This window comes from Mauremys mutica, chromosome 3 (genome assembly GCF_020497125.1).
Source record: "Mauremys mutica isolate MM-2020 ecotype Southern chromosome 3, ASM2049712v1, whole genome shotgun sequence".
Taxonomy (NCBI): Eukaryota; Metazoa; Chordata; order Testudines; family Geoemydidae; genus Mauremys; species Mauremys mutica.
The window spans coordinates 207,638,580-207,662,699 of NC_059074.1; the positions used below are offsets into that span (position 1 = coordinate 207,638,580).

The 24,120-nt window shown below is 54.2% G+C and overlaps 1 protein-coding gene across 3 annotated transcripts in view; it reads right to left on the reverse strand.

Moving 5' to 3' along the window:
* The window catches only part of TTBK1 (tau tubulin kinase 1), a 160,431-nt gene that overhangs the window by 24,337 nt on the left and 111,974 nt on the right, over positions 1 to 24,120 (reverse strand). For all 3 annotated transcript variants that reach the window (XM_045010368.1, XM_045010367.1, XM_045010369.1), the window contains 3 exons: positions 23,464 to 23,683; positions 19,114 to 19,289; positions 14,422 to 14,980 (listed from right to left, as the gene is read on the reverse strand). In XM_045010368.1, coding sequence (XP_044866303.1) covers positions 14,422 to 14,980; positions 19,114 to 19,289; positions 23,464 to 23,683 — 955 coding nt within the window. The remainder of the gene's footprint in view (positions 1 to 14,421; positions 14,981 to 19,113; positions 19,290 to 23,463; positions 23,684 to 24,120) is intronic.

A 24,120-nucleotide genomic window follows, 5' to 3' on the forward strand; every position in this document is an offset into this window, starting at 1 on the left:
CAGTGTGCATCTGGCACCTGCTGATTCGCATACAGTGCCCTTGCACGGGGCTGGGCGGAGTGGGGCAGCCCTGCCATGCTATGCCCCAATGCCCCGGCCAGCCCCTTGCTCTGGGGATCAACCTCCCCACGCCATTCTCCTTTGCCCCCATGGGGGTCCACAAATATGTTTGGCGCCGGGCACACAAAAGGTTAATCCAGCCCTGATAATTAAAGGCTTGTAATTATGCTAGCCCTCTCGTTTATTAACTGGCAGAACATTGGATTCTTCCAATCCTCTGGAACGACTCTAATTTTCCAAGACTTTTAAAAATTAACGTCAGTCATCTGGATAGCTCTTTGGCCAACTCCTTTAAAACTCTTGGGTGTGAGTTCTCCAGTGTGGCTGATTTTCACATGCGTCGCTTTAGTAAATGCTGTACGCTCAAGAACATGCTGTCCAGTAAAAACAAATGTTATGAACATACAAAGGAAAAAAATCAGAGTTGATCAATCCTTCAGAAATCATCTCCCGGAAGATTATTCGCGAGGGGAGCGAAAGCTTGTTCTCCCCTGGTTTCTACACCTAGCAACACAGGAGGTGCCAAACTGAATTAGAACATTGGCCCATCTAGTCTGGTTTCCCCACTCTGGCAGTGACCAAGGCCTTGCTGATGATAGGACTGAACCCCAAACTGCAGCGGGAGTTTTTGAACTACCACAAAAAGGCTGCATACATCACAAATCCAAAGAGACGAACAGAGGACTCCTGTGAGGACATGCATGGACCACGACTGAGAAGGAAGCGTTCCTGGTGATTCAGTCTGAAACAACCCTCTGATGCAGTACAATGCCAGTATCTCTCTCTTAACACCCAGCTCTGTCCTGCCTGGTCACACCAGCACATTCTCTGCTGTCTGAGCTCCCCAGAACTATATCGTCAGCACCCCGGGCTCGGTTCCTTCTCCAGAGTCCTCTCCTCTGGGCTCACATCCCTCTAAACCCCTAAGCCTCACCAGTGCCTCTCTCCTTTTATAGACCAGCACTTCTCTCAGAAGAACAGACCAACGGCTCAGGTCAAGAGAAGATAAATACTGCATTCACTTAACCACAGTGGGCTGCAATCCAAGCCTGTCCATACACTGCAGCTGCACTGGGAGGCGCAGTATTGCCCAGAGAACACTGACACCAGGGTTCAATCACCCCTGATGTTCCAGAGCCCCTCAGACTCCAGGCTCTGTTTCGGACGGGGTCTTCTGGGGCTCTGTGCAGCGGGTGCTGAGGTCCAAGGCCCACAAGAAACCTGATCTAATTAGTAAGAGAAAGAAACTGGCATGCCTTGGGATATTGGCTCTCCGGGGGCACCAGGAGCATGTGCCAGGCAGCAGAGTCTCTAGAGAAGCAGCAAAACAATACTTAGAATTCCGGGAAGTTACTTCCCTCTTTTCCTCATGTGACAGCTGAGACCAGCTATCCTGGGACTCAGCATGCTCTCCAGTTCATTGACGAAACACACCAAAGCAAAATCAGAGCTATCACAAGAACGGACACGGCAAGGCAAGGTGGCTGTGCTGGTTCGCCTATGAAAAGCCAGAGGTGCCTGAAGCTTCAGGGGTTTTTCAAGACAGCGATCTATAGCTGGGCCAGTAAGGAAACCCTTACTAGCCCACTACACTTGGCAGCGTTCCCGGGGCAACGCAGGTAGGTTAGGAGCAGCTGTAGGAGGGGAGAACAGACAAACAGGCTCACTGTCACACACCAGAGACACAGTCACAGGGGACAGAAAGGTGTGGTCACCGTGTGAAAAACAGACTGCAACAAATGTTCTGGGATTTCAGAGCAACAGAGAAACGGTGACCAGGACTCCACAGAGAGACAAATCCTGAGGGACTAACTCAGCCAAACGGCCAGGGGGACTCTACCTGAATCCAGGCCAAGTCAGACGGCCCCCAGATTTGGCCCAGTGTAACAGAGCAATGACGACAAACCTGACCTGGATTTTACTGGAGAGTGGGCGCTCTCTGAACCTGCACTGCCTCTCCTCTCCGGGCCTAACCTGAAAGCGTGTTTGGCGTGTGCGCGTGTTCCGTGAGGCAGCCGTGAACTCACAACCCCGTGGCTGCACGATACCACCACGGAGCCCAGCAGAGGAGCGCTGGAGCCAGCCCGCTAATGCATGCCATGTTCACCGGGGCTGTTCCCATCCACCTTCAGCCGGGATGCGGCCTCGCCCGGCGTGTCGGATGGCTGGAGCGGCAGGTGTTCTCAGTCTGGGCTTTCTCCTGCCTGGGTCTGGCTGAGGGGGCGGTGGAAGTTACAGTACCTTAGGCCATGTTGTCTGGGATTCAGTATTGCGTTAAGTGGTGACGCACTGTGGGGAGGTGGGCGTTATTATTGCATGACGGAGGCTGCTGCTCCTCCGTACGGGCTATGTTTTATGGGTGAAGCGGGCCCACACCTGCTGGAGCTGGGACCTGGAAATGCGGAGGACAGAAGGCATGAGTCTGTGGTTTCCTGCCGGGAGGGGCATGTGCCTGCGGTGGGGCATGCGCACGGGGCTGCTCTCCGCTGACCGGCTGCGCTGTATGAAAGTGCCACCGAGCTGAGGGTAGTGCTCTGTCTCCAGGGCGGAGGAGGAGAAAACGGAGGACGCCAGTCTTCTGAGGGGGCTGTACCTCGGGAGGGAGTGCTGAGAATGCCTGTCCTCCTCCAACTGAAAAAGACCAAGAAGAGTGGAGGAAAAGGTGTCAGGTACTCGCTCCTGGTTTGTGCTGTGCATGCTGCAGACATCTTCGCTGGCGGGCGGCAAAGGCTTTCGTTCTAGGCTGACCTTACCTACTGCTCTGCATTGGTAAACTGTGTCAGGCTGCCTGGAGACCCTACGGGACAACTAACACCTGCACTCAGATTGCACCAGGGGAGCGGGGCCGGCCTGCCTTCCCCAGTGATGTGGGAGCATGATGGAGAGCGGGAGCGTAGGACTCCTGTATGCCAGTCCCCTGCCCCAGCTGCCAGGCACTGGCTCCTCAAGCCACCTCCATCGCCTGCTTCTCTGCATCATTCATCTTGGCACTGCAGCTAGGCCATTCAGACACCTTACGTACAGGTAACAGCCAGCAGCTGGGCACTGGTGGAAACTCTCTGCCAAGACAGAGCAAACCCCCTCACAGCTGATACCATCACATTCCCTGACTGGCCAGGACTGGTGGCAGGCTCCTTCCAGGGGTTCGACGGCTTGCCCCCTCCTGTGAGCGGACAGATCAGTCCTTTCTCTTGCCTACGCCGCTGAAATCACAGTGCGCCACCTCTGCCCTTCGCCCCAACAGGCGCAGGCTTGGGGCACCGACCCTGGGCACGTGGGGAATCAGGGGCTGCTTGGAAGGCAGTCAGTGCGGAGTGACCACTGTAGCCATTTCTCAAAGGAAGTTAAAGGGCCTGTCTAGAGTGGAGCCCAGGGAGCTGTAAGCCCTTTCTCTGACCCTGGGCGGGCCAGGAGCCTGGGAGCTCTAAGATACGCTCGGCTTTGCCGTCGCTCCTCCGTGCCCCAGTCCACCTCCAACAGGCCTCTTCCTGCCCCACATGCCTATCTGCCCCCACTCACCCATGTTGGTTTATGCTGGCGGGACCTCAGAGCACCACTGCTAAGGAAACCGATACACTCCTTCAGGAACAGCGTCCAGCCTTCCCTATGTGCTGAGGGAAATGGCGGCTTTCCAGCCACGCTCCCTGGTTCTTTAGCTTCAGGGGACTTGGGAATGCTAACCCACTCCTCCCCTTTCCACAGCTGTCTGCCTGAGCCCCGAGGAGCATGCTTGTCTCTCAAGTCCACTCACAGCTGTCAGGCCACCAGTGGCCAGAAAGAACCTTTCCCTCAAAGCAGCATCCTTCCCAGTAAAGGCTCTATCCTCTCCTCCGTCATGCCCCTCCTGGACAGACACTTCCCGGAGGAGGACTCGGCACTCCCCAGGAGAGCTGGCAGGACAATCCGAGCAAAGGGGTGTGGGAGGGCATCGTGACTCGGTGGGGAAGTTCAGCTGCATCTTGTCTACGTCAAGCCTGTCCTCCTGACACAAACACACACACGTAGACTCTGGCTGAGCTCCCCACCTGATCACATGTGGAGGCCTTCCAGTATTCCCCTCCCACATCCCTTTGGTAGTTACATGGTCAGTTCTTGAGGACAGGACCTTATCTATATGCCAAGACCGACAAATCCCAGCCAGCACATGCACTTTCTCACCCAGGAGCCAATCTCCCATTTGGGTACCTGCTGTAAACGTACTGATGACTGGGCATGTCCTTCATTTCGTTCAACTCCCCCTAGTGCTCCGACTCCTGCTTTCTGTGCTTGGCAGACTAAGGCTTTGGCTACACTTGCACTTCAAAGCGCTGCCGCGGCAGCGCTTTGAAGCGCTAAGTGTAGCCAAAGCGCCAGCGCTGGGAGAGAGCTCTCCCAGCGCTGTCCGTACTCCACCTCCCTGTGGGGAATAACGTACAGCCGCGCTCCCAGCGCTGGGGCTTTGACCACACTGGCGCTTTGCAGCGCCGCAATTTGCAGCGCTGGAGAGGGTGTGTTTTCACACCCTGCTGCAGCGCTGCAAATTTGCAAGTGTAGCCAAGGCCTCAGAGTCCCTTCTCTGCCAGCGCTGCAGTGCGTTTAGGCTTATAAGTGCTTCTCCGGGGACCGTTAGATCATCCAGTCTGACCTCCTGCATAACACAAGCCAAGGACCCTCCCTCCAGCCCATAAAAGGTGTCTGAGGTGCCTTTCTATACCCATCAAGCATGGTGTGGTATGGCTGCCTTTTGGAGTGGCCTGGGAGTAAAGCAGTGTCTCCTTTAATTGGATGATTCGCTAATGTCTAAACTCTATCGCCAAAGCACCGAGGAACCAAGGACCCAATATGTTTATGGAATTTATGCTGGTGTTAATGGATGGGAAGGCGCGCCTGCCTCGTCTCGTTGCTATCTGTTAGACACGGTCTCTCACTGCCTGCCACTTGGCGCTAGGGCTTGCCGTATAATGCTGTTCTGGACAGACCTGGGTGCAGTAAGCCTTTCCTCGCGGGGCAGGCAGGAGGCAGAACGCAGCAGGCTATGGTGTGGCTTAAAGGAATCTAGCTGGGTAACTACTACTGAACTGTAGGTCTGGATTGCCATGAGCCGGAGCGCTAGTTAATACATGTAAATGAGCTACACTTGATGTAAATTGCTGTCTTTCTTCCCTGAGCCTCCTACTGCAAAGGCCATTCGGGTCCATGTATAGAGCCCAGAGTCCAAAGAGCTTCTTCTCACAGGCACGAGCTCTTGGAAGAGCTACTCCCACCTTCTGAGTGCGTGTGAGATAGATATATCTACGCGCCCACTGGCCAGCTACTGTATTTATCTACTTACAGGCACGCAGGCCTCGGAGGCTGGCTCGACACACACAGCTTGCCGCTGATTTGGGGGGAAGCTGGCACGTGCCCAGACCCAGCTCTCACTCTCTCCACTCAGTGACTTGGTGGCACTTACACAAGTTGGGGCAGCGTGGGTACATCCCGCTTCCCAGCTACTGGACGGGATCCAGGCAGCCCGTGGTCTGCACAGCCCAGCCCATCTCCCACCAGTGGGGAATGGTTCCCTAGGCCCCCTGGTGTGCTCCGGGGCAGTGGGGAGGGGCGGGCATGGGTGAAGGCACCAGCCCCTCCTTCACAGCCAGAAGCAGCAGGGAACTGTGGGACCTGGGGTGACTGGGGACCCAGAAGAAGATATTAGGGACCAGAGGGGCAGGCCGTGGGGGACAGAGCAACCAGGGTCTTTTGGAGCAGGGGAAGGGGGACGGGGCAGGAGAGTCTGAAGCAGCCTCCTCCATTTTGCTCCTGCAACCTATTATCCCTTCTTCTGCTCTGGTCCCTTAGTACTGCTCCGCCCCCTCCCTGCCTGACCCCTTCCAACCTGTCCCCTATGTCCCTTCCCCCTCCAGCCCGTCCTCCTCGGCCAGCCTCTGGCCCCCCTGCCCAGACCCTCCCCCGACCTGCCCCTTTCACCCGTAGCCTCTCTCCCCCCTCTGTTCCAGCAAGACAGCTCCCTCCTCCATACTGCCGGCATGCCAGCAGGGGAGGTTAGACAGCCTCCCTGCTCCCAGTTCTGGTGCCTGCCGCCACAGAGGCCTCCAGACACTGGGCAGAGCGATGCAGGGAAAGTCCCGCTCAGCCCCTGCACCTCTCTGGGCGGGTGGACAGAATCGCTTTGGGCTGCAGCCCCTGGCGGGCAGCGCCACAGCGGGACAATCAGGCCAGGCCCCGCAGAAAGCACGAGTAGGGAAAGCAGCACGGTGCTGGTGCTGCGATTGCTCTCCCTGGGGCTCTCACCCATGCTACCCGCAGTACCTGTCGACAGCTCTGTCCACGGGAGAGGGCTCGGGCGCTTTGGCGCATTAGCAGTAAAGGTGATTTGCTCTGGCTAGATTCGGCGCTCAGAGCCGTGCACTGCCAGACATGGTGGATCCCAGATACGGCACAAGCACCTCCCAGCCTTTTCAGTGAGGCCACGCTGAGGCTCCACACTGGGCAGCGCTAGGTCTGGGTGTTTCTCTTTGGTGACTCAATTTTAGTCTCCCCTGAATGTTGTTCCAGACCAGAGTCCGAGATTCCAATGAACCAACACAGGCAGCTAAAAACAAAAAAACCCACCAGCAAGTGTGTGTTCACAGCCTGCACTACAAGGCCCTCAAACCTACACTCGACAGTACAGAACCAGTCGCAGACTGGGCATGCGCCTGCACAGCAACCCGGAGAGAAAGTCAGCGCCCCACACGCCTGCTTCAGACACCCCACTTCCCAGGCAGGCACCTGCTGCGTGACACAAGCGTTACAGAGAAGAGGCAAAGTAGTGAGAGCATGAGGTAGGGTATGGGGACTTTTAGGACTCACGAGGGCAAGGTGTGGGGGGACAGGGGGGAAGGAGGCACTGCCCCTGCTCTGCAGGTAGAGCACACATCACGTTCAGCTCTCAACCACACCCAGAAGAACAAACTCTTCAGAAAACAAACTTGAGAAAGAAAAGCAGCATAAGACTGGCCACACTGGTTCAGACTAAAGGTCCATCCAGCCCAGTATCCTGTCTTCTGACAGTGGCCAGTACCAGGTGCTCCAGAGGGAATGAACAGAGCAGGGAATCATCAAGTGATCTATTCCCAGCTTCTGGCAAACAGAGGCTGGGGACACCATCCTGTGGCCTTCACAACGTTCTCTGGCAATCACCATCCCCTGTCGCCCATTCCCAGCTTCTGGCAAACAGGTGCTAGGGACACCATCCCTGACCATCCTGGCTAATAGCCATTGATGGACCTGTCCTCCATGAACTTATCTAGTTCTCTTTTGAACCATTATAGTCTTGGCCTTCACAACATCCTCTGGCAAGGAGTTCCACAGGTTGACTGTGCAGTGTGTGAAGAAACACTTCCTTTTGTTTGTTTTAAACCTGATGCCTATTAATGTCATTTGGTGACCCCTAGTTCTTGTATTAAGAGGAGTAAATAACACTTCCTTATTTACTTTCTCCACACCCGGCATGATTTTATAGACCTCCATCATATCCCCCCTTAGTCGTCTCTTTTCCAAGCTGAACAGTCCCAGTCTTATTAATCTCTCCTCATACAGAAGCCGTTCCATACCCCTAATCATTTTTGTTGCCATTTTCTGAACCTTTTCCAATTTCAATAGATCTTTTTTGAGATGGGACGACCACATCTGCACGCAGTGTTCAAGGTGTGGGCATCAGTATTTACGCACCAGCCCTGTTCCACCAGCCTCCATAGGCAGCGGCTGCAGAGAGAGCCCCTGAGCTAACCCCAGTCTGTAATCCCCTCAACATACTCCAGAGGTGGCCAACCCATGACTCCGGAGCCACATGCGGCTCTTCAGAAGTTAACATGCGGCTCCTTGTACAGGCACCGACTCCAGGGCTGGAGCTACAGGCGCCAACTTTCCAATGTGCCGGGGGTGCTCACTGCTCAACCCCTGGCTCTGCCACCCCTGGCTCTGCCCCCACTCCACCCCTTCTCCCAAGGCCCCAGCCCCTTCCCCTGAGTCTGCCGCGCCCCTGCTCCCCCTCCTCCCCCGAGCCTCCTGCACACCACACAACAGCTGATCGCGGCGGGCGGGAGGCGCAGGGATGGAGGGTTAGGTGCTGCTCAGCGGTGCTGCTGGCGGGTGGGAGACACTGGGGACTGGCGGGGGGCTGCTGGCGTATTACTGTGGCTCTTTGGCAATGCACATTGGGAAATTCTGGTTCCTTCTCAGGCTCCTTACTCCAACACCCATATACCTACACATAGAGCTGGGTGCTAGCGCTGGGTACAGTACAGGAACTCTGCTAGGGAATTCCTGCCAGTGGTGGATGAAGATAAACGTGTCCATGCCCGTCCTTTCCAGACTATCAGCTGTCTTCAGCGCCACTGCGTGTGAGGTGTGCTGCCAGGCTCGCAGCCCCTAGCAAAGCCCCAGAAGGGTCTGTCTTGTCCCCACTCTGGTTAACATGCAGCTGGGGTTGTCAAGAAGGTTAACGTCAGGGCGTCCGTATGCTGGTGGCACACAGTCCTAGCTGATGCCTGACCCTGCTGGTGCAATAACTCAGTGCCCAGGCTAGCCAGGACAGTTGTAAAGCCTATAGGAGGGGAGAAGTAAGCGGAAGTGGCCAAAGTTAGCTCAGCACCCCTGGCACATGGATTGCGCCTGCCCTTCAGTACTTTCAGTGTCACCCCGTTTCGAGATCTCCACGTGGCTTCTCAGCTGTGTCGAATGAGGGGGCAGCCTGCCTTTTCTGGAACCGTGGCCCTTTATCCACCTCTTAGTCCCAGCAAGTTTTGATTCCTGCTATTGCAGCTAATGCAGAATGTGGTGTCCAGGCTCTGTGGAGGGGACTCCTGGGTAGCCCCCAGTTTGCCTGGATACCAGATGATTTCTTGGTGATGTTTAAGGTGCTGGTTGTGATCAATAAAGCCCTAAATGACTGAGGCCCTGTCAGTGTTTGTTAATCCTGTGGCATCCAGAGAGCTGGGGCTGGCTGTGAGCACTGGGGTTCCCCCTGCTTTCCAAGCTGTGACTCTGGTGGGTTTAAAGCATGTAAGTGCCAGGAGACTCACACATCCGTGTCTAGAAACGGGAATTTGCTCCCAGACCGCAACGCACAGCAGCAACCCACCTCGTTAGTACCTTTGCTAGCCACCAAGGAAGCCTCGGGGAATCACCTCTGTGCCACGGCCCCTTTGTGCCAGCCCAAGCAGTGTGCTGAAGTCCACGAGTCCCCTCCCTCTCAGGGAACAGCCCTGCTGCGGGAGGTCCACTGTGGCGGTGGAGTGCTGGCTCTGCACCTCCCTTAGGAGCAGGAAGCCCTTTGGGTAGGCACCCCCAGAGGCAGGAAGGGGGCCCAGTCAGGACATTCCTGTGCCCTGGCTGCTCTGAGCTGCTGCAATGGCTCGAAGGCACAAGCTCGGGCAGCCCTCAGGGCTGTACAGAAACTCCATGTGGCCTGCACTGTGGGCTGAGCACAGTTCACCAGGCACGCTGTTAAAAAGTTGCTTTTTCTACATTGTTTAGCCCTGGCTTACCGTTCTCAGTGATGCACCAGGCCGGACCTCCCCAGCCTGACAGCCACAGGCAAACTCAAACGGCTGCGGGACGAGCAAAGAAACAGGACACTTGTAGCAGAGGCTCTGCAGGAAAAGTCTTTATCACACCTACTGAGGCAGACAAGCAAAGAGCGGCCCTGTCAGAGGCAGTGGACACTTGTTTTCAATGCAGGGCAGAGGGACAGGAGCGGGAGGAGGCGCCGCAGTGGCTGCTCCAGCCCTGGTGGGGCCGGCTCTTGCCTCTGCCCCGTGGCTTCCAGTGAAGACTATCTGGCTAGCTCAGCGCAGTGCAAGTGAACAGAAGGAAGGTAAATCTCTTGGGGTCTGGGCAGAGACAGCAGGCGGAGGGGCTGGCTGACTAGGTATGTTGAATGCGTTGACAAATATCTGAAAATAACGCACCAAGGAAAATCCCCCCAAACGCAGGTGAGAGGAAAGCCGGGGAATGCGCAAATAGGGTAATTATATTCTCCCATCCTCACTTCCCCCTGCAGTTCTAGCTGCCCATGGTGTCCCTTCACTTCCTGTCCTAAACCGATGCCTGCTGTTTCCAGGCATGTTAAACAGCTTTCCCGTTTCACTGCCCTGGCTGTGGCTGCATTGCAGCAGTGTCATGATTTATGGGTGTGTGTGGTGTGCCTATATAGCTATGTATGGACCATACGGGGAGCCAGCAAGGGCTCCGGTATTCAGGATGCCTAGCACGCACTGGGAATGCCTGGGAGCTGTCACAACTCCTGCAGCGGCAGGAGTGGGAGGGACAGACCCGTACTATGTTCCCCTGCATCTGACCACACTGGACTTGGCCCATGGCCCCAGCAGCCCAGGCCCCACTCTGAGAGCACCCCAAGGGGCAGGAAGTCCCCCAGTCCCAGGGGCGGAGGGAAGAGAGAGCCGAGTGGGGCTCCCTCCAGCCATCCCCCTAACAGTCCAGACCTCACTCTGGTGCCACCATGTGGGGCAAGAGTCTCTCACCGCTGCACTGACTACGCTCCAGACACACCACGGGGCACCAGAGGCCCATCCTCCTCCTGGGAAAGCAGCCGTCTCATGCCGCCAGCCCTGTAGCTCCACTGACAGCAGCCAGTGCTGGGGCCTCAAACCCTGCCCTGTTACAGCTGCACACAACGGGTTTATTTTTACCATTTACAGATAACCCAGGACATTCCAGAGAAAGGGGATGTCAAAAGAATGAGAGCCAGGCTGCAGGGCCAAGCGTGACATGCCAGATATAATTAGGCACGCACCAGGAGACGGCCTTTAATTACATGAGCACGCACTATCTCTTCCCCAGGACCATGCCTCACTCGGTGCACAGCACAGGCACGCCAAGGGGCACAAACCACCATAAACCTGGCACTTCCCACCTGTCAAGTGCTTGACTGCGGCCACCTCTAGGGTGAAGGTTGGCTGCTATTAACAGCGCACACAACACTGGGCAGTGCGTTCATGGCTCTGCTGTCCCTTGGTTCTCCTCTCACCTCTTCGACGGCACTTCCAGCATCCCCTTGGTAGGTCCTGTCTCTGCTCCCTCTGGGCTTTGTCCTTGGTCCCCTGATCGTCTGGCTGCACATCTGAGTCTGGAGTGGCCTCATCTGCTTGCAGGGATTCAGCCACGGTACCATATCGGTGCTGAGGCCTCAGCCACGGGTCTGCCTCTGCCCAGACCTGTGCCCATCTCTCTGACAACACCCGAGTAGCCCACGGCCAGGCTACCCTCAACACGGCTAAAACAGGGCTCCCTGTCCTCCACAACCTACTCCCCACTTCTGCCGTCACCACCGCTCTCCTCGCCATCTCGCAGGGCCAGGAACTTGAGAGCATTTTCAGCTCCTCCCTCCCACCCTAGCTGTTACTAGCTTTGCTGTTTCTCCCGCCGGGACCCTTCCCTTCCATCCCAGCAGCTCAGACATGCCCCTGCCCTGGGCATATCCCACTGGGATTACTGCAGCTTCCTCTCCCACCCAGTTCCCTCTTTGAATCCCTCCCGTGGCTCCCCCTTGCCTTGAGCATCAAGCTCAGCGGCTCAGCCTCTCCGTCTAGGCGATGCACAGCTCTGCCTGCACCTCCAGCCACATCCTACCTTGTACTCTGTGCTGTCAATGATTTTATGCCCCTTCTTCCTTCTCCTACCCATGGCTTTGTGCCTCCTTCCATCATGCTCCTGTGCACAGACCAAACTCCCAGTCCTAGTGCCCAGGCCTCTTGCTCGTTCAAACCTGTCCTAAAGAATCAATTCTGCCACGAGACCAGAGACGTAGGTCAGGAAAAATCCCTCGCCAACTCAGTGACGTCTCTGGGGAAGATGAAGATGAAGGAGAATAGCTAACAGCGGCACGGGCTATGCCGAGTGTCTTCTCCTGTCTGTGTCAGTTCCTCAGACAGAGACTGTTTTAGCTGCTTCATGTACAGCGCCTGGCACGCTGGCAAGAATGAGGAACATGCTCCAAGAAATGCCAAAGTGTGCAAAGGTTTTCAGAGGGGACCAGTAGCCAAAATCTCGGAGCGCACGTGCGTTTGTGTTTCTATCCCAGGCAGCAACTGGCAGGCTGTAGTCACTGTCCGTGACTTTAACCTGCTGCTTTGAGACATTTTTCCTTTTGGACTCTGGTATCTGGGTTTGGATAAAGGCTCCTTGCTGCTTCAGTAACAGAAAGCCAGGCACGTGTGCACACACACTAGCAGCAATCGCACTCTGATAGATTCAGTCATTCAGTCTAATCCCCTTGGAGAGGAGGAGCGAGAAACCGCCATCCTTTCCAACACCTGGGAGATGCTGGGACAGGACGGTAGCTCGGTCGCTAAATGGGTAACTCCAGGAAGGTACTGCTGTAAAGAGACGGGATTGCAGCTAATCTCACGTGTAAGTAGCAAACAGAACTGGAGGCCGGGCTCACAGAGGTCCAAGGGAGTTCAGTGGGACCAGGGGTGGGTCCTGTATCTACACAACAACCCCTGTGGCTATCGCCAGCCGGTACTGCAGTGAGTGGCACCTCCGCAGACACCCTGCACGGCTCAGCACGATGCACTCGCACGCACGCTGCCTGGTCAGAGCTTTAACAGACTCTCAGGCTTCCCGGAGTTAGCTCATGGCACGCAGGCCATGCTGCGCGGACGGAGCCCCTCCACTCACCAAGTGCTGCTGGGGCTGTTACAACAGCCAGCTGCCAGGCCGGCACAAGCCAAGTCCCCCCGAGGGAGGGCTGGATAAAAGCATGCGGGGGGCACAGCTCCTTTTCCCCACCACAGGGCTGGCTCGGACAGCTTTCCTCCCAGCTGCCGTCCTCCTCCCCACCCGTTCACTTCTCACGCCGGAGTCGAGGCTTCGTGACTGCCCAGTGCACGGTGCTCCCCTCAGAGCTGTGCTGTGCACTGAGAGGCAGTTGTAGGGTCTAAGCATGGCTGTAAGTGAGAGGGGAAACCAACCATTCAACCAAACCCGGCGCTGGCCGGCAGCGCTGAGCGGCCACGCGCCTGGATCCAAGCCCAGGCACGCGGGAGCGGCTAGGAAGGGGCGATCTGATGCACAAGGAACATGGGAGAAGACTGCATCTGACAGCACGCGGGAGACTGGGGCCGCCTGGCACGTTAGTAGCAAGTCACCCATAAGCCCATTATCTCCGTGTCTCCTGCCACAGCTATATCTGTCCCTGGTGAGCCCTCGCCCATAACTGCAGGCCCAGCTCCCGGGAGCAGATGCACAGCAGACAGGACGTTCCCAGGTGTATCTGCTGCCCATCTCTAACCCCTCGTGGGGCCTTACAACTGACATGGGCTCTACATGGGACAGAACCAGGGGTGCGCCGGGCCCTGTCCCCCTGCACATGGTTTGTCCTGTGATTGTTTCCAGTAGTTCTAGTCTGCCCACAGTGGCTACAGCCCCACACAGCAGCCCTCGCTGCTCCACACCTACAGCCCGGCAGGGCCTCGAGGTGTTGGGAGGAGATGGGCCACCTGGGACTGCTCGCTGCCCCGATGGAGGGCCCCATGGGGTGAGGTGTGATCTGACTATGTTCTGGACACGTCTTTGGGAGCGTGCCTGGGTCAGTTTGCTGCTTGGGGAGCCTCACGGCCATGCAAATACCAGCCCCTGGCAGAAGCGCACATCTGTCCCTAGCATTGTATTCTCCCTGGCGTGCGGACAGCCCTTTCCTGAACGTCTGGGAGACACAGAGCACTTACCGAGCACGCCTGCAAACAACCCACCCCTAACAACAACAATGGGTCCGGGCGTCCGCTTTGCGGTGTGTATGCGTATGCGTGTGTATGTCTGCAGGTGTGCATTTGTTCCGACAGATGGTGATTATCCGGGGAAGGGGAGTTCACGTACACACTTCTGTGTTCTTAACCAAGTTTCATTTTCAAAGAGCTGTTTTGTGACCTGTCCCCGCCAGGGCCTGCCCCAAGCCGGCCCTGGGTCAGATCCGAGACCGTCTGAACACCACCGCTGCAGCCCTCTGGCCTGCCTAAATCCAGGGCGGAGGACTGAGAGACAACCCTGCCTGCTCTCACGGACACACCCAGCTGCCACGACGAGAGTCTCGCCTTCCGCCCGCCCTTGCCCTGACAGGGCTCAAACGGACCCGGAGCAGGTGGAGATGGTCACAAGACACGCTGAGCACTGGCGTGGTCTGACCAGTACTGGGAGCACCTCTGACGTGTCAGCCTGGACAGGGCGAGTTTACAAAGGCACCAATGCTGGGATCAGCAAAATTCCCGAGTGCAGCAGGGCTTGCCCAGATGGCACCTTTCCTAAGCTAGGTGAGGAGGCTACGGGGCAGAGAAGGAGCCCAGCACAGTGGGTGAGCTGCGGTTCCTTTGTACGTCTTACCTGTCTCTGAGGCCCGGTTGGTTCGGACTCCCGTCTGTGCTGTCGGAGAGCTGGTGCTGAGTGTAAGGATAACTGGGCTGGGCTTCCTGGCTGCTGTTCAGGTTTGATGTCAGATACCGTTTGACAGTGTCCTTCATGCCTGTGTGAACTGTCCTCCTCAGTCACAGGCTGCATCCCCCATGTTCTCCCATCATGGACCTTTGGCCGGACTGCAGCTTCTGCCCCCAATCGCCTCCTCTCCTCGCCCTCTTCAATCGGCCTAAGCTCCTCAGGCTCTTCGTCTGTAGTTCCAGAAGTGCTCGGCTCAGCACCCGGGTGAAAGTCCTTCAGCTCCGTCTCTTTATCAATGATAACCCACTCCTTGCTATCAAAGTCCTCCTCCTCCGCCAGCGGCACAGAGCGGAAAGCATTGCTGAGGGCCTCGTGATCCACGGAAGCAGACACATCCATCCTGCCACTTGCCTGACGGTCTACTTGGCCAGTGTCGATGGACAGCATCTGTGCTGGTTGGGAGGAACACACCAGCCGGGAAGGGGAGCAAGGTAAGTCCACGCGAGATCTGAAAACAAGACAAAGAAACCAAGATTTGAGCCAAGATTTAGGACCACAAGGACATTAGGAGCCAACACATAACCCACATGCTTTCTCAGAAAACCCATGTGATCCCTTCCCCAATTCTCTGCCATACACCCAAGCAATATATAACCCAGCTTATCCCAAAACATGTAACTAGAACCTACAATGATATAAAGAAATCCCCTCCAAATTGCTTCAGGATTAGGGCCAACTTCATGTTTTTTCCTTTTAAATGACTACAAGGAGAAATGGGAGTTACACACCACTGGGAAACACCCCTTCAGGCTGCTCTCCTTCTGGTCAGTGTGTGTACAGGAGCACTCTGGTTTCCTGGCACCATGCTTCCTGTAACCTGATGACCAGTCCTCTAACCCAGACTACAAAAGTGCCTTGAAGACAGAGGGAATACTGGATGCTCATTTCATATCAGGGTTTTTACAGCCTTCCCAGGCAAAAAAACCTAACTGGCTTCAAGACTGAGCTTGACAAGTTTATGGAGGGGATGGTCTGATGGGACTGTCTACAGTGGCATGTGGCCCATCGGCAACTGCCAGTAGCAAAAATCCCCAACAGCTGGAGAGGGGACACTGGATGGGCAGGGCTCTGAGTTACTACAGAGAATTCTTTCCCAGATATCTGTGTCTGGCAGGTCTTGCCCACGTGCTCAGGGTCTAACTGACTGTCATATTTGGGGTCAGGAAGGAATTTTCCCCTGGGTCAGAAATCCTGGGGATTGTGCCTTTCTCTGCACCGTGGGGCAAGGGTCACTTGCAGGTTTAAACTAATGTAAATGGAAGATTCTCTATAACTTCGAGTCTTTAAACCATGATTTGAGGACTACAGTAACTCAGTCAGAGGTTATGCTCTATTACAGCAGTGGGTGGGCGAGGGTCGGTGGCCTGCAGTGTGCAGGAGGTCAGACTAGGTGATCACGATGGTCCCTTCTGATCTTAAAGTCTATGAGAGTTTGACTTCAGGTGCGCGTGCGCCCCATGCACGTTTGATCAGAGATTTTCAGTAGCAGTGCTCATTTGGCCCGCACACGCACCCTACACATCCTCATGCCCTACACCGAGGCTATACAGGGCTGCATGGGTGAACTCCCCTCAGTTCTTTCTCCACCACAAAGTCCCTCAGAGGAAACTCTAAAGCAGAGGGAAAGACGGCTGGGTAGTGGAGCACCCACAGGGGGCACACATCGCAAAGAACTCCAGTTACCGTGTAGGGCAAGTAAGTGGAGGTTACTTATCTGTAACTGGAGGGTCTTCAAGATGTGTGGTCCCTATCCATCTTCCACGTGTGACTACGCATGCACACCATGAGCCTGAGTCTGGAAATTTCTAGTAGCAGTGTCCATTGGTGCCTATGTCTAATTCACACATGGGAGATTTGCAAGCAACAGTCGAACAGCAGGTGGGTGCGAGGGCACAGAAGTGATGGCTGACTGTAATACTGCTGTCCCCACAGCTGTGTCTGTTGTAGAAGACTGGACCAAAGTATAATGAGCAAGGAGCTCCAGGTAGCTGCCTGACATATCTCCAGTAGAGGTACGTCTCTCAGACATGCAGCAAAGGTGGCTTGTGCTCTGATGGAATGAGACCTCACTCCCTCCAGGAGAGGGATGCGAGCTAGTTGGTAGCAAAGGATAATGCAGCCAGAGATCCATTTAGAAAGTCTCTGTGCAAATAGAGCTTGACACCTTGATTTCTCTGCTATTGACACAAAAAGTCTAGGCATCTTTCTAAGCGCTTTTGTTGTTTGTAGAGAAAAGGCCAGCACTCTTCAGACATCTAGAGAATGAAGCGGTCTTTCCTTATCAGACTCATGTAGTTTTGGAAAAAAAATTCGGTAAGTGGGTTCTTTCTCTCATGTGCAACTCTGAAATTACTTTAGGGATGAATTCCAGGTGGGGGTGAAGAGAGATCTTTCCTTTATGAAAGGTATATACGGTAGGTCTGCCATGAGTGCTCCTAGTTCACTGATTCTTCTAGCTGATGTGATGGCAACTAGGAAGGCAACTTTCACCGAGAGGTGGGACACAGAGCATGTGGCTAAAAGTTCAATGGGAGGTCTGGTGAGAGATGAATGAATGAGGATGTAGGTGTGAGGAAAGGAGTCCCCACTCAAACTTTCTACAGGCTTTGTCTGCCAGACAAGAGAGGCTAGAACTCTGGATAGAATTATTACTTTGGCAATGATGCTGACTTTTTCTGGTGAGTAGACTGACTGAAGCCAGGTTTGACAGCAACAGAGATGGAGCCTGGCAAATGGCATCATGTGTATGCATGAGACCTTGTGGCCAAGGAAGGAGAGGCAAGTTTTGACTGCAGTGCAAGGTCTGAGGGTGACCTGGTTTATGGGGTCTCCTTGGCATGGAATCTTTTGTTAGGTAGATCGGCTCTTGCTGCAGTCAAGTCCAAGGTCACTTCTATGAAATGTATGGACCTAGTGCACAGGGACTGGTAATGGTAATGGTCTTGACCAAAGAGGAAGCTGAGGAACCTTCTGTGACCTGGGTGAATGTGCACATGAAAGTATGCGTCTTCCACACTGTGAGCCACAAACCATGTGCCCTCTTCCAGAGAGAGGGAAATATTGATGCCAATGTGATAATTCATTCAAAAACCAGTAGGAGAACACTTCAACCTCCCTGGTCACTCAATTACAGACCTAAAAGTCGCAATTCTTTAACAAAAAAACTTCAAAAACAGACTCCAACGAGAAACTGCAGAACTGGACATCATTATATTAGGCTTGAATAAAGACGGGAGTAGATGGGCCATTACACAAAGTAAAAATTATTTCCCCGTGGTAATTTTTCCTCTACTGTTACTCACACCTTCTTGTCAACTGTTTGAAATGGGCCATCCTGATTATCACTACAAAAGTTTTTTTTCTCCTGCTGATAACAGACCACCTTAATTGATCACTCTCGTTACAGTTGGTATGGCAACACCCATTTTTTCATGTCCTCTGTGTGTATAGATCTTCCTACTGTATTTTCTACTGCATGCATCTGATGAAGTGGGTTTTAGCCCACGAAAGCTTAAGCCCAAATAAATTTGTTAGTCTCTAAGGTGCAATAAGTACTCCTGTTCTTTGTGTCTGAATCCTGGTGATCCCACACCTCCCTGTGTCATCAGCAGGTTCAGATTTCTATCCAAACCACACCAGAACAGCCCCAGTGCTGAACTTCATGGCATGCTCATTTCCTACCTCTACCCTAAACTGCTCCCCTTCCTCATTACAGCCAGTGCGGCCTCATTCCCCACGGACCTCACACAAGGTTTTCCTGTGGCCTTTGCCACTTGAAGTCAGGGCTTGTGCTGCAGATTCCCAGTGCGCTGTGCGCACACACAAGCACGCTCCCCCAGCCAGGAGGTGAACGGGTGAAACGAGCACGTTCAGGGACAGCAAGGTAAACCCCTGTCTAGGTGCGTCCCATTGAACTTTGTGTGGCTAGTGGTCCACTCCCACCTCCCTCCTGCTGCCAGCCATGTGCTGTGAACACTCTCCGGTTGCTAGACTCACCTTTGCCTCCCTCTAACAAACCGCCTGCCCTTCCAGCTGTGACTCCCTGCCCCCACCAGCGACTGACCCCCAGCCCCCCTTCCTGTTGCCAAGCCTCCAGCAACCCCTCTGCACACCTGTCCTGCCATCCCAGAACTTCTAACCTCTCCCCCCGAAGCCACCTTCCTACTGGGACTCTCAAGAATGGCACAGCCCTAGACTGCCAGCCCTTCAGACCTGCTGAGTTTCCAGCTGGGAGAGCGGCAGCATGCTGAGTATAAAACAACTGGTTTCTCAATGCCAGCAAGAAGCCAGCTAGCAAACCAGCCAGGCGTCCTCTGCACAAACGTCTCTAGGCTTCACAAGAGAGACGTGGCGGTTTTATAGAGGGGCGAAGAGGAGGAGGAGCCTACGTAGGCAGCCCCTGCATAGCGTGTCATGCCAATAAGAGAACCAAAAGCCAGAGAGAAACTGAGGCTGAAGAAAAACACTTTACAATGTGTTACAAATCCAGCCATACCCCCTGCAGGGCAGGAGGCCAGTGGGCTCGCTTGCCCTTCATTTCCCAGGGCATAGCAGAAAGGATGCTGTGGTGTGTGAGCAAACCTTCTCTCGTGTAGATCTGCTTTGCCATCGGCAGTGGACTGGCGCTCCGACTCAGGGCTGTTCACACGACGGTATCTCAGAGAGCGCACTTGAGTGGTAGGGGAGTCTGGAGGCGCCCGTATCGGGGAGCTGGGGCAGACAGCACTTCTCTGTTCCTCTTCCATCATGCACTGGGTCTGTATGGGGGAAAACACAGAGAATGTCAAGCAGCTGATGGCAGACACGGGGGAGAACCCAGCACGGCTGGGACGCTCGCTCTGGGTTTGAATCTCTCCCGTCTCTTCCTTCCAGAACAATACAACCACAGCTGTCCTCTCATGGCCTGTGCTGGCTGTGCTTGGGGAAACGTAGGGGCTGGTCAACACACGAAAGCTATTCCACATGAAGGAAGGGGGTGAATTTAAAGCAGAACAGCTGTCCTGGAATAACACCGTGTGTGGACCCTCTTACTTCAGAATAAGAGGGTCTTTTCTGGATGAGCTTCATGCACCTCCTCAACCTAATCTATTCGTGTGTTTGGAGTGAACTCGCTTTTAAAAAACACTCTTGCAGCAGCTAAGGGAGTGGAGGTGGGCAAGGGAGAATCATCTCTGTCACACCACCTGCCCGGGACCCCGGTGTGGCTGCCAGAGCCTGCTCCTGTGCCAGGGTTGCTTTTCTGGCAGGGGCTGGGTGTTATGTAGTCCCTGGTCTTCTGGCAGCGCTCAGGGGCCCACGCCTGACTTGGGCGCTGTTGTGCTGGCAGCAGGAGATGGTCCCTGCCCCACAGAATTGGCCATCGACACAAGACGTGAGTGTAACAAGCAGGAGGGAACTGGGCGGGGAGGAGGAGAGGAGTACCAAGGTTGCAGTGCTATAACTACAGCAGATAATGCCCCCCAGAGGGGATGTGGCTGCACCGGGGAATGGTATTTTATACTGGTAGCTATTTCTGTAGAGGCATGGGAATAAGCCAGATTGGGATAAGGCCCCTTTTTAACAGCATACCTGCGTCCGCAGTTGAGGTGGGACTGGTATGCCCCATCAGTGAAAAATCAGCCCCCAAGAGACAGTGGCACAAACTGTGTGTGCAGAGCAGGCCTGACCGTGCACATATGCCAGAGGATAGAAATCGTTTAGACTGTATGTGAAACAAAGAGCTAAATAATGAACCCGCCATCCCTGCTGAGCACGTGCCCAGGATCAGCTGGCGATGTCCTGCAGCGATCACAGGAGAAGCAGGTCTGGAGGAGATGGCAGTGATCTCGTGGGCTAGTCCAGGGAGGCAGCTCTCTGCACAAGGGGCGGCGAGGAAGAACGCGGGACTGAGTTGTGAGGGGCTGTAGGCCAAGGAGCCTGATGCAGCGGAGAAAGGGAGGCCAATGGGAGGCTGTGGTCAGAGTAACGGCTGACCGGGAAGCGGATCTCAGCCCAGGGTTTTGCATAGCTTGGAAGGGAGCAGGGAGGCCAGAGGCAGGTGGCTGCAGTAGTGAAGGGGGGAGCTGCAGAGGGCCTGGATGGGAGAGAGAGAAAGGGTTGGATCTGAGAGATGTGGAGAAAAGTGGCAAGGTCTGGCTGGTGCCTGAATGGGGGGGACAAGAGGGGAGTCAGGGCAGCCCCAGGGCTGCAGGACAGGATGCCCAGGAGGACAGTGGTGGTGTCAGCAGTGGTGCAGACAGCAATGGAGAAAGGAGAGCGTCAGACGCTGCCACTGCATTCAGTCTGGTGCTGACACAGCACAGGAGGCTGGGACTGACACTGGAAGCAGCGACACAGCTGGGACCTTACTTACATTGAGCAGCAGCAGCTCCTCCTGCCCAGGGGCTGACTGGGACTCATCTGCAAAGCAGGATTAGCTGCAGCTCTGCTGCTGTGTCCTTTTATCTGAAAACACGCAGCACACAGCTACAGCCTCTGGAATGGGATGGGTCACTTGATGATTCCCTGTTCTGTTCATTCCCTCTGGGCACCTGGCATTGGCCACTGTCGGAAGACAGGATACTAGGCTAGATGGATCTTTGGTCTGACCCAGTGTGGCTGCTCTTATGTTCTCTGACAGAAAGAAAAGGAGAGGCCTGAGTTTCATGGGGCGGGATGATACGCCCCCAACCCTGCTTGGTGTAAAGCAGCTGCAATTTTTGTTCAAGTTCCTGGGAGCTCCAGGGGCTCAGCACCTGCAGGAGGTCCTCAACTGCTTATCCCGGAAACTGGCAAGAAACAGCAGCACACTCAGACTGATGGAAGCTCCCCCTGGTCAGACTGTGGCTCCTGAAGAGGCCTCTCTTATCTGTGGGTGACCTTCCGGCATGGCTCACCAGTGCTCTGGCATTCAGCACTGTCAAGATGTGCCATTACTGTGCAGAAAGGAGGTCTGAATGCCCCCTTTGACATGAAGGCTCCTGGTATAATTCACATCTATCTCTAAAGGAAATCAGACTGGCATGATAGGGGAAGCCGGGTTTTCCAGGCCCAGTACCTTGTATGTAGCATTCAGCAGGAATACAGAGAATGATGAGCAAAAGCAACCGTCGGGAAGGAATGTCTATGGCTGCCAACTGCAGCAGACCAGAGAGGGAAATCAGACCAGCAGCACTTGCTCCAAGACTAACAATTTGACATAATTCCTGCATGAGCCAAAATGAGCACCCACAAGGAAAACCACCAAGTGGATTTGCTGTGCCGGGGCTGTCAGGGGTGTCTCAGGCCCGAATGAGAAGCTGCAGTATATTTGGTGGTTCTCAAGAACAGAAAAAGCTGAGGTGACTTTTGGAACCAGGAGTTACAGATTTTTGTGGCATATGGTTTCCACAATATGGACGTAAGAATGTAAGACATGATGGAAACAAAGCTTCCCCATTCTAGTGTATGATCCTGTCTCCACTACACACCAGTCTCTAAGGGGAACATGCCAGTCCACAATACTTGCATCCAAGAGTTTTAAATGAGTTGGCTGTGATGCTCTCCAGACTAGTGATGTTAATTTTTAATAAATCCTAGAATACTAAGTAGCTCCAGAGGCCTGGAAGAAAGCTAATGCCGTGCCAATATATAAAAGGCATGCATGGAATGACCCGGGCAGCGACAGGGCGGTTAGCCTGCCATTGATTCCAGGCAGAGCCGTGAAAAGGTTGACATGAGTTTCAATCCACAAAGACCTAAAGGATGGGAATATAATCCATGTCCATCAACAGGCCTTTGTGGAAAAAAGGACTTGTCAAATGAACTTGATATCATTCTTTGACAAGATCACAAGTCCAGTTGATAAAGATAACCACGCTGACATTATATACTTGGACTTTGTACCACATGACACTCCGATAACAAAAATTAGCACTAAAAATCAGTATGGCACATATGAAATGGGTGACAAACTGGCTGACAGATCTCAAACCTAACTGTTAATGTGGAATCATCATCCAGTGAGAGAGTTTCTAGTGGGGTCCTGCAGGAACCGGTTCTTGGTCCGAAAATATTTGGCATTTTTATTAATGATCTGGAAGAAAATATAAACGCCTTGGTGAAGAACAGATGACGAAAGATTGGTGGGCTGGTAATTCATGATGGGAACAGGCCATTGACACAGAGTGATCTGGACCACTTGATGAGATGGCAGTAATCAAGTAATACGTGTTTGTAAACAATGAAATTCAAGGTCATTCATCTAGAAGCAATGAATGCAGGTCACATTTACTGGATGGGGGCTCTGTCTGGGAAATCAGTGATTAAAGGTCTTTGGGATCCTGGGGAAAACCAAGTGGACATGAGCTCCCAGTGCAATGCTGTGGCATAAGGCTAACATGAAGGAATATTGAGTGGGAGTAGGGAGGCGATATTACCTCACTGGTGAGACCACTGCCAGGTAGTGTGCCCATTTCTGGATTCTACACGTCAAAAGGGATGCTGAAAAACTCGAAGTGCAATTCAGAGAAGAGCTACAAGGATGATCTGAGGTGTGGAAAACCTGCCTATCAGTGATAAACTTATGGAGCTGAAGCTATGCAGCTTATTCAAGAGAGGATAAAGAGGTGACTTGATCTTGGTTTATAAGTACCTACAAGGGAAGATGATGTCTCATACTACAGCAGCTTCCCAAGGGATGGGGTAAATCTTCCAAAGCTTGGAGTCTTTCTATTGAGCTGGGATGTCTCAAAGACACACATTAGTTCAACCACAAGTGTTTGGGCTAGACAGCATCATACATGTAGCCGGGAGAAAGAATTCCCTCAGGGCAGCACCCACTGGGTGAGGTTCTCTGGCCTGTGTTATACAGGAGGTCAGACCAGATGGTCACAGTGGTCCCTTCTGGTTTTAAATCTATGGCCTGAGTTGGGCACGCACATCTCACTGCCGGACAAGAGGAAGGTTCCTTACTTTGCTGATGCTGATCCTGAGTTTGTTGCGGTTCACGTCCGTCTCTTCCCAAACCTCGGTCTCGTTGAAGGCCATGTTAGGAGCCTGGCCCAGCCCTTCCACTGGCCGGCCTGGCAGGATCGGAGGAGCATTCTCTTGGTCGCTCAAGTGTTCACCCTGTAGGACATCTTCAGTGTTCTCACGCAGCAAGTCCCCAGGAACTGGAGTGACGTTAACCACCCTACGGGGGACATCAAGACAAAACAACAACTCTGATCACAGAGAGAACCAGGACCCTGATATATCCTGCACCATGGACCTGCCTCAGCACCCCACGCCACATGTAGGAGCTGCCAGGCTGGCTGCATCAGGGGTCGTAACCTTCCCCAGGCCAGCAACCCATGCCACAACAAGTTCACGAAACTCCTCCCCTCTAGCCACAAACAAGGGAAGGGAGTCCCCCAGACCTATACGTGACCCCTTGGGGGTCACAACCTCCAGGCTGAAAACCCCTGCTTCAGAGAAGCTGCTGGACTCCCCAGAATGGACAATTAGGGAATAGCCTGCTGTAGGTGAAGAGTCCCCCTAGTCTCAAGCCAATGGGGTTCCATAAACCTGACCCACGTTGTCCTACCCAGTGAGACGGAGCAGGTGCTCGTCGTCCAGGTATGACAGGAC